General features: G+C 37.0%; 2 protein-coding genes across 4 annotated transcripts; one reads left to right on the forward strand and one right to left on the reverse strand.

Annotated features, from left to right (window-relative positions):
• Positions 1 to 6,551: 6,551 nt before the first annotated feature.
• On the reverse strand, positions 6,552 to 9,279 carry LOC103998226 (organelle RRM domain-containing protein 2, mitochondrial). 3 transcript variants are annotated; one of them, XM_065166158.1, is made up of 5 exons: positions 8,920 to 9,279; positions 7,607 to 7,666; positions 7,383 to 7,489; positions 7,227 to 7,286; positions 6,552 to 6,913 (listed from the first exon to the last, which is right to left on the reverse strand). In XM_065166158.1, the coding sequence occupies exons 1-5, from the start codon at positions 9,164 to 9,166 to the stop codon at positions 6,875 to 6,877; spliced, it is 513 nt and encodes a 170-aa protein (XP_065022230.1). In that variant the 5' UTR covers positions 9,167 to 9,279; the 3' UTR covers positions 6,552 to 6,874. The 3 variants fall into 3 exon arrangements, 2 of the variants coding, with proteins under 2 accessions (XP_065022230.1, XP_009417918.2); XM_009419643.3 differs by having other exon boundaries at positions 6,555 to 6,913; positions 7,598 to 7,666; positions 8,920 to 9,276; XR_010500966.1 differs by lacking the exon at positions 6,552 to 6,913 and having other exon boundaries at positions 7,021 to 7,286; positions 7,590 to 7,666.
• Positions 9,280 to 10,269: 990 nt separating this feature from the next.
• Positions 10,270 to 15,476, forward strand: LOC103998225 (endo-1,3;1,4-beta-D-glucanase). Its single transcript, XM_009419642.3, has 7 exons — positions 10,270 to 10,512; positions 10,673 to 10,694; positions 11,943 to 12,069; positions 14,341 to 14,431; positions 14,614 to 14,703; positions 14,797 to 14,897; positions 15,090 to 15,476. The coding sequence occupies exons 1-7, from the start codon at positions 10,362 to 10,364 to the stop codon at positions 15,243 to 15,245; spliced, it is 738 nt and encodes a 245-aa protein (XP_009417917.2). The 5' UTR covers positions 10,270 to 10,361; the 3' UTR covers positions 15,246 to 15,476.
• The last annotated feature ends 232 nt before the right edge of the window (positions 15,477 to 15,708 follow it).

Here is a 15,708-nt window from a genome sequence, read left to right on the forward strand (position 1 = left end):
GATTTGAAAAATCGGTATCGTCGGTTATAGAACTTACGATTTCGGTTTCGATTTAGGTTCAAATCCTCAATTACTTTGATTTTATTTTTTTTAATTTTATTTTTTAAATAAATTTTTAATTTTAAATTTAATATTATTTTAATTAAAAAATTGATGATTCTAATCGGAACCACTCGAATTGCAGCTGCAGGTTCTCGATAGTCATTTACTATATGTTCTATGACCAGGAATGGAATGGTAAGTGCCGGACTTCGACCAAAGAGAAACAAAAAAAGGAGTATGACTTGCATATAATAAAGTCAACCCAACATCACTTTCCGGTCACTGTTATGATCACAGCAGTGGCTGCCAATGGCAATCAAAGAAAAATAAAATAAACACAGGGATATCAACCATCAAGCCAAAATTATTCATGCCAACTTAGTGATCTTTCTTTAGGTTTATTGCTGATCTAGTTGGTCTATTGCTGATCTGTATGGGTTTAACTTTTGGACCATGACGAGAAGCTTGCCATCATGGATAACGTGTCTGAATTGTTAAAATTATTCATAATAATTGATTTAATTATTATAAAAATAATATTTTACTAAGCTAGATACTAATAGGTATGATTTACGGCTAACTCGATATTGAACCTAAAGTATCACACATATATGATATTGAGCCTAGGCATTGAAATTAATAGAGGTTCGGATATAAAATATTCGTTTGAGTCGTTATCTTATTGGATATACAATAAACCCCTAAATTATTAGATCCTAAGAGATTATTGAATAGAGATTCATTAATCTAAGATGTCTGGGTAATTGGATGAAGATCCAAACCCAATAAGGCAAGATCCATTAGGGTTAAGTAGATAGAAGATCTCTATAAATAGGAGAGAACCAAAAACTCATAGGTCATATGCTTCTTAGTTGTTATCTCCTATTCTCCTTTCCCATTTTTTTCCTCATATAGTAGGTTTAGAGATTTGAGCAACGAGTTGATGAGTGTTTTTGCAGCCCCTACCATGTGAATCACCGCAAGAGAAGAGGACACTTAACATCTTTCATCCTCTCTCACAGATATGTAGGAATTCAGGGATATATGATCTCCCTAGGTAACACAACTATCTCACACGTGGTTTTCAGTTTCGTGGGTTTTACGCACCAATCTTCACATGACGACAAACGCCTTTCTGGGAAATTTAGAGTTTTTATTTTATGTTCTTATGTTGCGCATGCGATGTTGCCCCTAGATTTCCCTACAGGCATATCATCGAATCAGACTCATCTTGCAATAATGGTAATAACTTAACCAAGCATCACGGTTGGTCAAGTCCCTTGAGGCCATGGTGGTTCGAAGGCTAAATAGGACGAGAATCACAAAGAGTTGTGATTGGCAAGAGTTGCCTACTCCGGTCATAGTAAGTTATTTTATCATTTTTAAGTTCATTTTTATTCTTAGATTGTTGTTTTATGAATTTCTTAAATTTTATTGTGAGGAGTTCAAGGTCATCATCATCATCATCATCATCACTTTTATAACCCTTTTCTACGGGCGAAGATCAACTACCCTTTTATAACCCTTTTCTCATTTTCACAGGTTTAGGAGATAATCTTTACAAGTCACTCACCCATTCCTTAAACTGAAATTAAACTTAGAGAATAGGAGGGGAATTCTCACAAGATTACAATAGCGTTTTCTCAAGTTTTTTGTTCTTAGTTCTTGTGTGAACCGAGTAGGGATGAGTGGGGTATTTATAAGCCCCAAATGGATTCAAATTTGGAGCCAAAATGGTCCCATCTTGGGTTTTCAGGGTACCGACGGTACCACCACTTGTTAGTTTGACACTAGGCGGTACCACCGCCTAACAACCTCAGAGATTGGGCTTTTGACTTTTCTAACTCATAGGTAGTGTCATCGCTTGACCCAACTTTTAGGTCACTGAATGGGCCTTCCTTTTGGCCCAAAACAATCCCAATTTAGGCTCAATTAACTCCTAATCGAGTTAGCATGATTACACCAAAAACTAACTCAATTAGCCCCCTAAACTATTTCGATCTAGACAAATGATTACAAGCATGAATCCTATGTTGTATGATATGTCATTGGTTTATCTAACGCTTCGTCCGATCCTTCAGCGCATCGTCCTCTCCTTCGGCGTATTGCCCAATCGACATATTGACCTTCTACAACATTTGATCTCTTTGACGCAATGCTCGAACTCACGACATGAAGTCTTTCTACCAACACGTAGATCGATCCTCCAACCCAACGTCTAATTTTCTGACATGTTCACTCCGGCCCAACATCTAATTCTTCACTCCGGCCCAATCCCTTGTATCATCTGGGGACTATAGCGTAGTGGCCTAGTACGTCCGTAGTTGATGAGTTAAGTGATTTATTATGGAGATGATAATTCACGGAGTCAGAAGGAGTTCTGATAGGTATGACTCATGACTAACTCGATATTAGGCCTAGAGGGTCATACACATATGCTAGGTGTTGCGACAAATAGAGGTATATGTTGGAGCCTATATCTTATTGGATATCCAGTAAGCCCATGAATTATTGGATCTTGTGGATAAAATCTAATAAGGGCCAATGAGAGATTATTGGGTAGAAATCCACTAATCCAAGAGGCTTGGATAGTTGGATGGAGATCCAGTACTCAATAGAACATGATTCATTTGAGTTAAATTAATAGGGATCTCTATAAATAGGAGGGAACCAAAGAGGCATAAGCTAGACCATTTTTTGCTATCACCTCCTATTCTCCTCCCTCCCTCCCCTCCTCAGTCAACAGCCCCAATTTAGGGCATGTGGACGGCAAGAAGGGCTGACCCCTTCTTGATCATGTGGTGCACGTGAAGAGGAAAATCGTGCAATGATTTGAGGTGCGTCTTCACCGCATCTACTGTGTGGATCACTACTAGAGAGGAGGACAGTTGACCTCCTTCATCCACTCCTACATATTTAGGATTTTACAAGGATATACGATCTCCCTTAGTAACAAATCTCAAATCTCATTTGATACGCGCGGTTTCGATTTTGTGTTTTGATTTGTGCGTTAATTTTCGCACGATAACGAGAACTTTTTTCTTTAGGAAATTTGATATTTTATTCTCTATTCTTCCGCTATACATATGATACCCTGTCCAAGTTTCCCAACACATAACATATGCACAATAAAGATATAAAATTCTTTTATAAAATAACTTAAAATGCTTATATGCACATGTAGGAATTATAGTATATTCATCAACTTCTACACCTCATATCATAATATATACATGCACTCTCACACCGTACGCCATCGTAATATATACGTCCAATCCATACCGCATGTCATAGCATATACATGCACTCTCATACCACACGTCATAGCATATACATGCACTCTCATACCATACGTCATTATATATATATATATATATATATATATATATATTCCTACACCGTATATCATAACATATACATGCAATCATAGATCGCACACGTTATAATATAAATGTATACTCTCACATCACATATCCACTTCTACAATATACCTCATAATATATATGTGCATCACCACTACTGTGCACCACCACCATGTCAATAGAGCATTGAGTGTAAGTGGTACAACTGTCTATCTAGTAGTACCACCACTCCTGGGCATTGTTACACTTATGACTTGGACTGAAATTATGATCGAGTGTAACTCGAATTACAATAAATAGAATCGATCGAAATTTATCAAAAACTACTATGACATGATTTTAATTGATTAGTACCAATTTTTTAATTTTTATATGATTTTAGTATAATTAATAGGATTTTGACATGGCCATGATCATAAGTCTATCCTATTTGTAACTCGAGTTAAAATTTACTCAAATCAGAACTAAATTCTTTAGAACTACCATGACATGATTCTAAGTTAATTAATCATAATTTTTTATTTTTTTTATAATTTTAATGTAATTAATGAAATTTGACATGCAATGATCGAATGTTAGATTGTAATCGTGTCCTATCCATAACTCAAGTATAGCTTAAGTTAAAATTCACCCAAATCAGAATCAAATTCTCTAGAACTTCCATAACATGATTCTACGTTGATTAATAGTAATTTTTTAATTTTTTTTCATAATTTTAGTATAATTAATAGAATTTGGCATGCGATGATATGAACAAAACATATCTCAACATAAAAATATCCTAAATTAAAGTCCACTCTGCAAATCATCAAAAACAAAAAATATAACAAGGATTGTAACATCAATTAGAAAATGATAAATCAAGATTCGAAATTATCACAAGTTTATAATGTTTCATAATGTTGCAACTCACTTGCCAAAAAATTATATATGTAGACTTATGCAGGCATACTATATAAAAAAAAATCAAAACTATATAGCCAATGTAGAGAACAAAAATTAATCAAAACTAAGCTATATAAAAAATGGAAGATACCACATTGTTTTCCATTTGAGAATGTGAACTTATACAACTAATAAAAATTTATATGATCATCAATTGTGACCTAATTATTGATACCTCAAACACCTTCTAGACATCTTGCCATTATGTCTTATATCTGTCTCAGTCTTCTTCCTTTTACTTAATTGTTTTATACTATTTGGAGGTAAGGTAATCTTATCATTAGATTTTTAAATCTAAAATTGCCTATTTGTTTCACACTCTTTGCAAGCTAAATGAGGTTATGATGATAAACTGCTAATCATCAAGGCTTTACAAGGCTTCGTTGAAGGTGACAATGACCAATAAGAATGAGGACATTGGCAATCACTAAGTTACAACTCTATTGTTGTACTTATCACCGAGGCTCAATATATGGCTTCATTGATGACGACAACGATGGACTTTAGTGGAAAAGAGAAAGTTGATGTTGGTGACCACTCATTACTAAGGCTCAACTGATGGTCGTAGCCATGATGACTAGTGAGAAAGTTGACATATGGTTGGTGGGAAGGCTGACATACTGCAAGCAAGAAAGTGACAATCATCGCTTGCCCCGTTGGCGACGATGACCGCGACCACTATGATAACCTCTTACGATGACGACATCGTAAGAAGTCACGATGATGACACCACCACCACCGAGTCTCAATGGGACCCCTTCATCTCCTCTTTAATGATGGGGTACGAAGCCAATGGTGATAGTGCCATCACCGAGGTTCAATGTGTTGGGTTGACAGCCCATATTCAGCCCAATGTGGGCTTTCTCAACCCACATCTCACCCCCCTCTTAACCTAACCCTAATTAACATTAGGGGGGTGTGGTGGCTACGTTTTAGAGGCAGAAAAAGGTTATAAAAAGGCAGCAACGAGGCAGAAGAAAACAGCCACGGGATTCCAAAGAAAAGAAGGAGAACAAGACAGAAAAGGAAGAGAAAGAAAGGGAAGAAGACAAGGAAAACGTAAAGAGACTGTTCTCAATCATCTAGTAGTGTTCTCATCTCAGGTTAGATCAAATCTACAGTAGACTCTTGCTGTGATTACTTGGGGAGGTTTTAACTATTGTGGACAGTGATGTGATCCTTGTATCCCAGTTAGTCTATTGTGGTTGTTGCTAGAGTTTAGGGCAAGAGATTGAGATTCATATATTCATTATTCTCATAATGGATTATCTCTAGTTTGCCCCGTGATTTTTACCCTTCACATTGAAGGGGTTTTCCACATATATCTTGGTGTTCTGTTTGATTATGCTTACATTTAATTCTGCTGTGTATTATGGTCTTCTAGTATTTGTTCATATACAAAGGTTATTCCTGTTTATATCCCCATCACAATGGACCCCTTTCTGTCCTTTTTATGACGATGGCATGTAGTTGCTTTAGTAAGAGCTAAAGCTTGTATTCACGCTAGATTAGGCTAGGCCTAAGATTAGGCAACAAATAGAGACCGCGATGATGGTGGCCACCATCAACAAAAAGATTAGGAGACATTGCTATTGCATTAGCTGATTGTGACCTAATGTAGGGTAATTTGAGAAAAAAAGAAAGACAATTAAGGTAGGAAAGAATCAAATACTTAGCTTTTATTGAACCAGTCTAGTCTGATTTAAGTCAAACAAACCCATTCAGCCCAAAAAAAACCCAGAGTCAAATGGGGTCAACGGACATTGACTATCTTGTTTTTATAAAGGATATATTGGTTATATATATATAGTTGCAAGTGTGTCAGGACTCGCTTCTTATTACTTAGAAACTAAGTCTCTTAGTGACTGATATCAGATACCTGTTTAAACCAGTGCCAAGCATATTTGAAATCTTACATATGCATCAACTTGGATTATCTTAACTTGATTAACCTCACTTTAATCAGGTTTAACTTCAGAACATGGGTTTATGTTCATGAGGTCAACTCTAATGCCAGGAAGAAGGTGCAAAAGTTCCAAGGCAAGAAGCTCAGGCTGCTTTCTCAAGAACTGAATAATTGCAGGATTGATGTTATAGCAGCCAAACCAGTTCTTCAAACTCCAAAACAGTAAAACATGGAAACCCTAGGGGTCTTTTAGAAAGATCCACCACGGAACCAGTTATGCTGAGTGACTTGGACTTCTAATACTAAATTCTCTGATAAGGTCTTATCCAAAGTTTGAGCATCAGTAAACTAAAAATCAAGAAGTTTAAATCCATAAACACTACATCTGAAATGAAAACCCACAGCCAAAAATCAAGAAGTTTGATCCTGTATGCATTTATATGTGTGCAATTAACAACACAGACTTCACCTTAGATTTGCACGAGAAGAAATCACCCCAGATAAGAGGCCAATCAGCTGCATCAGCATCCCTGTTTCATCTAGTGGTCCAGTATTCCGCAATTTTTCTGATGTGACCAGGATAAGATTGTGGGACACAAGGTGAAACTGATTAGTGATGCTATGCCACCATTGATGTTGTATCCTTGTCCACCTTTCTCTGAGAAATTATTTGGATTGAAAAATTGAAAAATAGACATGTCCATGGATGCCCAGTCAATCATGACTGAATGAATAAATGTACACATTATCTAGAAAACATGAAAATTAGTGTTCATATAAGGCAATATATTAGAAAAATAGATTGTACATCACATATCAAAACTACGAAAGATATTTGTAACCAAAGAATTATACACCTAAAACCAAATTACATAAACTTGTGATCAACTCTAATGAAACCATGTCTTCCTGTACCTCTCGAAGCAACTTCACAAGTGTTTGAGTCAAAATATGTATGGTTTGGCTCTTACCTGTTTAGAAGGAGATTCAGCTTCTGCAATTGTGACAGCAACAAACCTGCCATCAAGAAACTACAAGAAAAAGGGTCAAAATTAAGAATAGAAATATTGCAGACGTACAGAGCTCTTTAGAATTTGAAAGTTAAATGCTAAATAAAATATAACCACCTTTCCATTCATCTCCTTTACTGCCATTAGTGCATCTTGTTCACGGGCAAACCATATAAATGCAAGTCCCAGAGACTGTTTCGAACTTTTGCTTGTAATTACCTTTACTGCAGAATGGCAGAGGGACAACCAGTACTTAGTGCTATCAAACAAGTAGTATAAGTTTTATTCCCTTTCTCGTCAAATAATTGACTTAAACATCTTAACTCTTTTACTTTTCTTGCCTTCTCCAAAGGATGAAAAGGTCTTTGCCAAGAATCCCTCAGATGTTGAACGAGATAATCCTGTATTGTCATATCTAAAGCATTAGGATTTATATGATAGACCTAAAGAATCAGAGCAAAGACACTTCTTATCGCATAATCTATTTTAGACAATGCACACAGTATATAGAACCTTAAGACTAATATGAGAGGACGGTAAAAATGAATCATATAAGAAATGACGTAATATTAACATTTATGTATCATTTTTAGGAAAAGGCCATATTTTCTGAAGGAGAAACCTGACATACTCGAACTATGTTATGATGGATCTATTAATGCCAATTTCTCTTTTATTATCTTCCTACAAGTGCTAGAATTTTACAAGTTGATCTTTTCCATCAAATGCATCATTTGCCCATTCTTATTCTGGAGATTCAGACTTCCTCATTAACCTTATTATTTGTTTTGTTTGTTCCAAACTTAACAACACCACCACAACCTCCAATTGATTATTACAAATTATTAAGCTGATTTACATGGATATCAAGTACTTCTCCTCCTTGGAGCAAAAACTAAGAAGACTCTGTGTCCATGGGCCAAATGCAATCTGCATATCCCATGCACACACACACACACACACACACTGTTTGATGTAAAGATAGCTTTGTTCCATGGGCCTCAAATGTGCCATGTCTTAGCTGAAGATCATGCATTTGTGCCTATGTGAGATACAATGGTGTTCTTAAAACTATAAGTTCGTTGTTGAGCATGAATCATGTTTTGATACTTTTGCAAAAAAAGTAAAATATAAATAGGTAAGTTTCACGTACAGGTCCATCCAAAATAACTTTTACTTTTGCTTTCACCCCTCCAAATTTAATTATATATATATTTATATATATATATTTATATGTATGTGTGTGTGTGTATGTCCTTGCAAAACTACAAAACTTGCTTTATGCAGTAGAACATTAAGGTAAAACTATAATGATAATAAAAATATTAAGAGAATTTTATCCATTTTAATTTTTTTTTTAGAAAATTTCAAACTAACTATTGGTTAAACACCTGAGTTTCCCAAATTTATGTTAACAGGAGAGGTATATTGCGAGGATCTTCATATTTCAAGCAACATGCATGCATGCTATATTATAATCAACTTTGCAAGGATATAGTGTAGGTCATGACGTGTATAAGTCATTACTTTTTCAGAACGGCAATCCGTCGAACACAATGACTGCAACCGGATAGTCGTTGATAATTTCTGGTTCTTATGGCAAGAACACGTTTCGAATCCATTCTATAACCGACGAGACATACAAAGTGAATACCTTTCATAAAGATCCTCGACGAGGGTGGAGGTCCGGGGAAAATCGCGGAATCTGAGGTCGCGCATCCACGGACGGGTCCAAGGACGCGCTTATCGCGGATGGCCCGAGCAGATATCGGAGCGCACGGCAGTCCGGAGAGCGGTGGGCGCGAGAACAGCGTTGCGGGGATAGCCGAAGAAGGTCTCAGCCGGGAGAGAGGAGGGAGAACGGACAGTGAAATGGGCCGATGGTGGTGAAGCGTAGCCATTTCGAACAATGGTGGATGCCGTGATTTTGTTTTCTAAAAAAGAAAAATAAAACTGATATTAAGTTAGAAGTAAAAAATAAATTTTCTTTTAGATTTATGAATGCTAGGGTGGAAAGACAATGGGCAGAGGAAAGAGATAATTTTCACAAGTTCCATGTTTTGAAAATTTGAAATTTAATTATAAACTCCCTTTTGTATCAGTGTAGTGTTTGCAAAAGAAATCGTTATGATATTTAACGATAATATATATTTCTATACCTCGGCATCTCAAATTTTTTTTGTTTAGTGACATTTGAGATCTGAGTTGGATTATAAATATCATACATTTTCATTCATGGAAGAAGTTCCAATTGGCTGGCCGCTTGCCTCTCTATCTTCGATCCCTATATACAGGTCGGGGTTGGGAAGGGGGTTTTCGATTTCAACCCCTCAAAAGATTTTGTTAGCACTGAGTGAAAAAAATGAACCGAAGTCCCTTGTTATCGGTCCCATACGGAATTTTTATTCTTCCGCTAAGAGATCAATTGTACTTATCATATTTATGATTGTCGGTATTATACTTGGACAGTGTTGACCCGATCATTATGGGAAGGCGTCGTCCTTAGTTGACGCCAACCCAGTCTTCATGGGGTGGTGCTGTATTTGGTCAGCACCGTCCAGACTCTTGAGGATCGACGTGGTTCTCGGTTGACGACAACTCAATCTTCACAAGACGGTGCCGTACTCAATTGACGTCATTTGACTTTTACATAATGGCATTGACCATGGGGTACGATTCGACGTATCGTCCTTCATGCTGATGTGGCTAGGGATAATGGCAGGTTACCGAAATGTGCCCTGTCACATACATTTTCGTTCAACTGGCAAGGCAATAGTGCACATTCAACTTAATAACTGAAAAAAGAACACATAGGTGTGAGGAAGTTTTATATTTATATTTTAAATAATATATTTTTTAAATTTAAAATAATTGTGGTTGATGAATTTTTTTTTAGTTAAAAACATTACATTCGGCTAAGTTTGTTTCGTACATAATATACGATATTTCTTCGAATAAAAAGAGGTTTGGTGGGGGCGAACATGTGGACCTCGTGCGTCCTTGTTGTAGCTACTGCATCCACTCCCCCGTCCTTGGACTACTCGCCACCCTCGGCACAGATCTCACAGGAAAGAGAGGAGAAAAGAAGCCGTGAAGATGGCGAGCCCCCAGTGCTGCGCCAACCCGCCGACTCTAAGCCCTGCCTGTGGCGACGGCATCGTCGTCGACGACCTCGGCGGCGTCAGGGCGTACACCGCCGGCTCCCCTAACTCCAAGATCGCCGTTCTCCTCATCTCCGACGTATACGGTGATGTACTCTGCTCCTCTCTTAAGCTTCCGTCCGTCTCTTGCTCGTTCCCGCTTCTCCTTCCGTCCGTATGTATGCTTAGGGTTTCTAGGGCCTTTGTGCTTTCTTTCTTTCTTACGGTTGTGTCGCTGACATGCTTCGTCCGATGGAATGTTTGCAGGATTCGAAGCGCCGAATTTGAGGTACCGATTTCATTTATTGGCGTTTGTGTTTAGGCCGTCACTTGTGTGACTTCCGATTTGGTTGTCTTCCATGTGTTTTATTGGCTTGCCCACGTTGACATTAGAAGGAAACTTCTGAGGGCATCTTCTAGGTAAACCGTGCTGGTGGTCTGTGATCTCCATGTCGGTTCTTTCTTAGTACAGCAAACAGAGGGGAAGACCTGAGGCACTTATTTGACCTTGAAAGTTCTCTGACTTTGGTCAGTATGGTGGATTAATAATCATATGATTAAGACCTAAACAGATGGTGGTACAAAATATTAATTGACGTGAGACTGTTAGTAATATGAGACATGAGCTTTTGATCGATCATGCACTAATATTTTCAGCTGAAAAAAGCTTATACAGCCAAGTATATGAACGTACAATACCTTGGAAATATATATATTCAATAACAAAATAGTAAGAAAAACGATCAATGGAATGGTCGAATTATGTGGCTAGGCAGTGCTAGGGGCTAATTTGGTGGAATCATAAGCTCATATCACATGATCAAGCCGAAGTAGTTCCCAAGTCTCACTGATAGTTAAGAAAGCTGAAAGACATCCTATTTACTTTTTTTAGCTGGCTGTGTTTATGATTGGTCTAATCATAGGTGCCTCTGCCTCTTTTCTGTATATGATGAACTGCTTCTGTTCAACTGTGGCCCTAAATTTATGTCTTTGTACTTGTTCACATTATATCGAGTGTCTATTTTCCCCTATCATCTTCTTTATATCACTGAAAGGCTGTTTGATCGTTTGTAATTCTACATGAAACTTAATATTTCTTACCAAAATATTCTGTATTCTTGCTGATATTATCCAAAAAATTCAGAACACGGATGCGATAATCTCTGCTATTACTAATTTCATAAACCAGTAGGGTGGACTGTCACAAAGCCTGTTCTACCATCATTGTTTGCAGGCAGCATGGACTGCTTTGTTCGTTTTTTAGTGTTTTAACCCATTTCAAATGTTTGTATCGTAACACCACCAGGCTACAAAATTATGATATTTCTTTGTGAACTCTTGGTCATTTCAAACAAAATTTATATTTTGGATTGGAGATAATCCTAGGATTCTGTATTATTTTTTCTGATGGTTGGTAATGTTTTGTTGGTTGTTTTCTGTTGGTTATCTACATTTACATCTTCATTTTATTTCCTTTTATTGCATTAAAGATTTTGTGAACTTTTAATGCTTACACTTGCAATGTCTGGTTGTAAAGGAAAATTGCAGATAAAATTGCCACCTCAGGTTTCTTTGTTGTGGTACCAGATCTCTTATATGACGATCCCTATTCAGCTGATAATCCTGAGAGGCCTATTTCGATTTGGATACAGTCTCATTCCCCGGTTGGTTTCTTATCTTGCATCCTGAATTTCTCCCTGTACAAGGGGAGTAAATCATTGTTTGGGTAATTTTCTCCAGTTGTTCTGGCACTATATTTTGACAAACACTATATGAATGAAAGAATTTCCCATTGATCTTAATGAAAAAAATTGTGTTTGTTATTCATCTGAAAAATTGTTAATAGCGGAAAAAAGAATGAATAGAATGGATAACCAAAGGAAAAACATAATCCTCCAATTTTTATTGTTAGGGTGTTTTTATCATGAGACTGCAAGTTCTTTTTGTACTGAGTGATTTCATCCTGCACTTCTGGAACTCTTTTGAGATCAATTAGAACATGGTTTGTGGTGCATGCTACAGTATTATCATGAACACAACTGCCACAGTGAGATAAGATGAATTTGTACTTACAAAGGACTATTGAGTTACACCTTGGTGCACATTGAATTGGCTTATTTATTTTAGGGCAAAAGTGATTGAGTTGATACAAATAATTCAAATTTTGGACTGAACGAGTTGAAAATAATTACCAACATGCTGTTGATTCAAGTAGCAGTAGATAGAAGAGAAAATAGACGTAGATAATGAGTAATGACAAGAAAAAAGGGAGGAGAATGAATATATATATATGTATGTGTGTGTGTGTATAAGTTAGTGTTGTTATGAAGCATCCTAGTGCTTACCTAGATACTCAGGCGAAACAAGACCTTGAAAGACCCTAGATAAGGTGCTTTCTGGTGAATTTCGGATTTTGATGATGAAATCAACTAATGAAGTTATGATCTAATCTGCGTTTTGAGTGACGCAGGACTAACTTCGATCAAAAAAGGTAAATTGATTAAAGCAGAAGGAATCGGACATTTGCTAGAGTGAAATATGTTAGAAGATTGGATGTCGAACCATTGGATCGATCGAAGTATTGACAGAAGGCTTCGTGCCTTGAGTTCGGGCATTGGGCCGAAGGATCGGACCTTACGCCAAGGAGATCGGAAGTTGCAAGAGTCAACAAGAGATTTTTCTAGGTACTTGAGATATGGTATAAGTTTATATATATATATATATATATATATATATATATATATATATATAGATGTGTGGATTTTCTCGAGGTACTTGAGATTTTCACGATGAATGTTGAATCTTCTATGGAATATGGATCTCAATCTTTAGTGTTAGCGGGTCTTCTTGAGCAGTTTCTTTTGTCATCTCTGAAGCCTCTAATTTTCTGCTGGCTGTAGATATTTTGCTTAAGCATTTCAGCATTTGTTTGCTTGTTATTTTCCTGCGTGGTCTAAGCTGATCAGATCTGATACCTTAGGATCAGCAATGGCTATAGTTTCCTATGTTTATTGGGTTTTTTGGGGTGTGGCCTTGAACTAGTCTTCTAAAATTAATCGCACCCAAGTGATGAAGGATTCTACTTTTAATACTGGACCCAGTATTACCTTATTATACTGGGTACTGACACATATCACTTGAATAGAAAAAGAAAATAAAGGAATGAGAAAGAGCCAAGAAATATCATGGAGAGAAAAATGGCTGGAGGCAGACAGCTATACCCCATTTGTTCCTCTTCTTTATGTGCCTAATCCAATTCGGCAAGTGTCTATTATGACTTCATCTTAAACTGGTCTGTGTAGGCTGCATGATGTTTACCAATCTATTATGACTACATAATGTTAGACTGGTCTGTGCAGGCTATGTGATGTTTATCGAACCTAACCGGATATATACTGGGCCAGTTTGAGTGGCTTGGGTTGGTTTCGATGTTGAGTTGCTTTAAATTACAGAATAGTATATTATTGTTCGACATAGGACAGGGATACCCCTGGTATAAAGGCAGTATGCATCCCATTCTCACTGGAATGGTTCATAGAGCAGTATGGCACAAAATGTGTTCTTGCTTGCCATTAATATCTGAAACACACTATTGGAGAAGAAAAATTGGACATGCATATCATGATCTAGTTTATCCATACGTTGTCTAGAACACTAGATTTTGGCTCATGTTATGTGCATTCAGCCCGGTACTGTCTCCTGTTCCTTTAGTGTCCTATTAGGTGATTGTAGCTTACTTTCACTCTAATTCCTATGGTACTGGTACAATTGGGGTTTCAGCATACAAATTCAGAATGTGGACAATGGATAAAAAATCGTCTCATATAATGTTTGACTGAAAAGAATACAAAATGACATCTTCACTAGATCACTTTTGAATTGCTTTAACATAAATATTGATGCATGGAAACAACAAGGTTTTTTTGCCTTCATAGGACAAAGGCTGTCAAGATGCAAAACTAATTATTGCAGCTCTAAAGAACAAAGGCATATCTGCAGTTGGGGCCGCTGGCTTCTGCTGGGGAGGTGAGTCTCACGTGATATTTTATGCATGCACTTTGAGCTCTGATTGTGAAGACCCAGATATCATTACAGTGGAAAATAACTGTATCTTTTGGATCTGAAAAATGTAGTCCTAGACCTTTATTTAGCCTTAAACACTTGAATAACTTATGTTATTGACTGAAATACAACTTCTTGTATCTCAGGCAAAGTTGTCTTCGAATTAGCAAAGTCCAGTGAGATTGAAGCTGCTGTCCTTTGCCATCCTTCTTTTGTAAATGTTGATGATGTGAAGGGTATTCCCTCCTTTAAGAATTGGTCAAACTCATGCTTTCTTAACATGTTTTTATTGTTGAGAGTTGAGACGATCTGTTTTCGCCATTTACCAGGTGTTAAATGTCCTATTTCAATACTTGGGGCTGAGAATGACCATATTTCTCCGCCTGAACTGTTGAAGCAGTTTGAGCAGGCTTTATCTTCAACATCTGAGGTAAGTCACCTATGGCAGCATTTTCAGGTCAATTTAGTCATGTTGTTGGACTCTAAATTACAGAACATGCATCTTAAATGTAATATCAAATAATGTTAGCTTATCTATTTGATTAATCTGCTAAATGGACCCCTCAAAATATATGCTAACATTCTGTGATCCAATATGATTTTGGGCCACATGATTTGTCAGGAAAGACACATTGTAAAGATATTTCCTGGGGTTGCTCATGGATGGACTGTCAGACACAAAGCCGATGATGCTGCAGCTGTTAAGCGCGCTCAAGAGGCACATCAGGACATGCTGAACTGGTTTATCCAACACGTCAAGAAAGAACATGTGAACTAAAATACTTCTTATTCACTCAATGGTCTCGTCGGACTGTCTATTAAGGTGTAATTCAGACCTTGTGTTGAAACTTATGGTTGTTGCTTTGGAAGATGGATGTTCTTCCTGACTGGTTGAAACTACTAGTAAATTCTGAAGTCTAATTCCTATGATGGGGATTAGCAAATAGCTGTCCCCTGTAAAATGAAAGATTTTCAACTCGTTTATCTGATCATAGCACAACTTATTTTATTTTTCTGCTGTTCTTGGTCACCGAAAGCTAGGAGTTCCATATTGCTTCTTACATGTTTCTGCCTCAAATGTTTAGTATCCATAGAGTGAGTCTTACAGAAGTTATAATTCCTTTTGAGGAATACCTCTGTTTGAAGCATGCTTGGTTTCCTTTGTACTTCGGCTCTTCCATCAGGAAAGTGTGAGGCTTTGGTTTCATATCAAGCTGGATTTCTTTTAATCAAGTTGTTCA

The sequence above is a fragment of the Musa acuminata genome, chromosome BXJ3-9, assembly GCF_036884655.1.
Source record: "Musa acuminata AAA Group cultivar baxijiao chromosome BXJ3-9, Cavendish_Baxijiao_AAA, whole genome shotgun sequence".
In the NCBI taxonomy this organism is placed as follows: Eukaryota; Viridiplantae; Streptophyta; class Magnoliopsida; order Zingiberales; family Musaceae; genus Musa; species Musa acuminata.

What these genes read in the sequence shown, in the direction of transcription:
- LOC103998225 (XM_009419642.3), top strand. Translation starts at nt 10,362, where the DNA reads ATGGCGAGCCCCCAGTGCTGCGCCAACCCGCCGACTCTAAGCCCTGCC. An exon ending in TTCGAAGCGCCGAATTTGAG is followed by an intron (nt 10,695 to 11,942) that starts GTACCGATTTCA and finishes CTGGTTGTAAAG; the next exon opens with GAAAATTGCAGATAAAATTG. An exon ending in AAATGTTGATGATGTGAAGG is followed by an intron (nt 14,704 to 14,796) that starts GTATTCCCTCCT and finishes GCCATTTACCAG; the next exon opens with GTGTTAAATGTCCTATTTCA.
- LOC103998226 (XM_009419643.3), bottom strand. Translation starts at nt 9,166, where the DNA reads ATGGCTACGCTTCACCACCATCGGCCCATTTCACTGTCCGTTCTCCCT. An exon ending in GTCGAGGATCTTTATGAAAG is followed by an intron (nt 7,667 to 8,919) that starts GTATTCACTTTG and finishes ATGACAATACAG; the next exon opens with GATTATCTCGTTCAACATCT. An exon ending in TAAAGGAGATGAATGGAAAG is followed by an intron (nt 7,287 to 7,382) that starts GTGGTTATATTT and finishes TTTTTCTTGTAG; the next exon opens with TTTCTTGATGGCAGGTTTGT.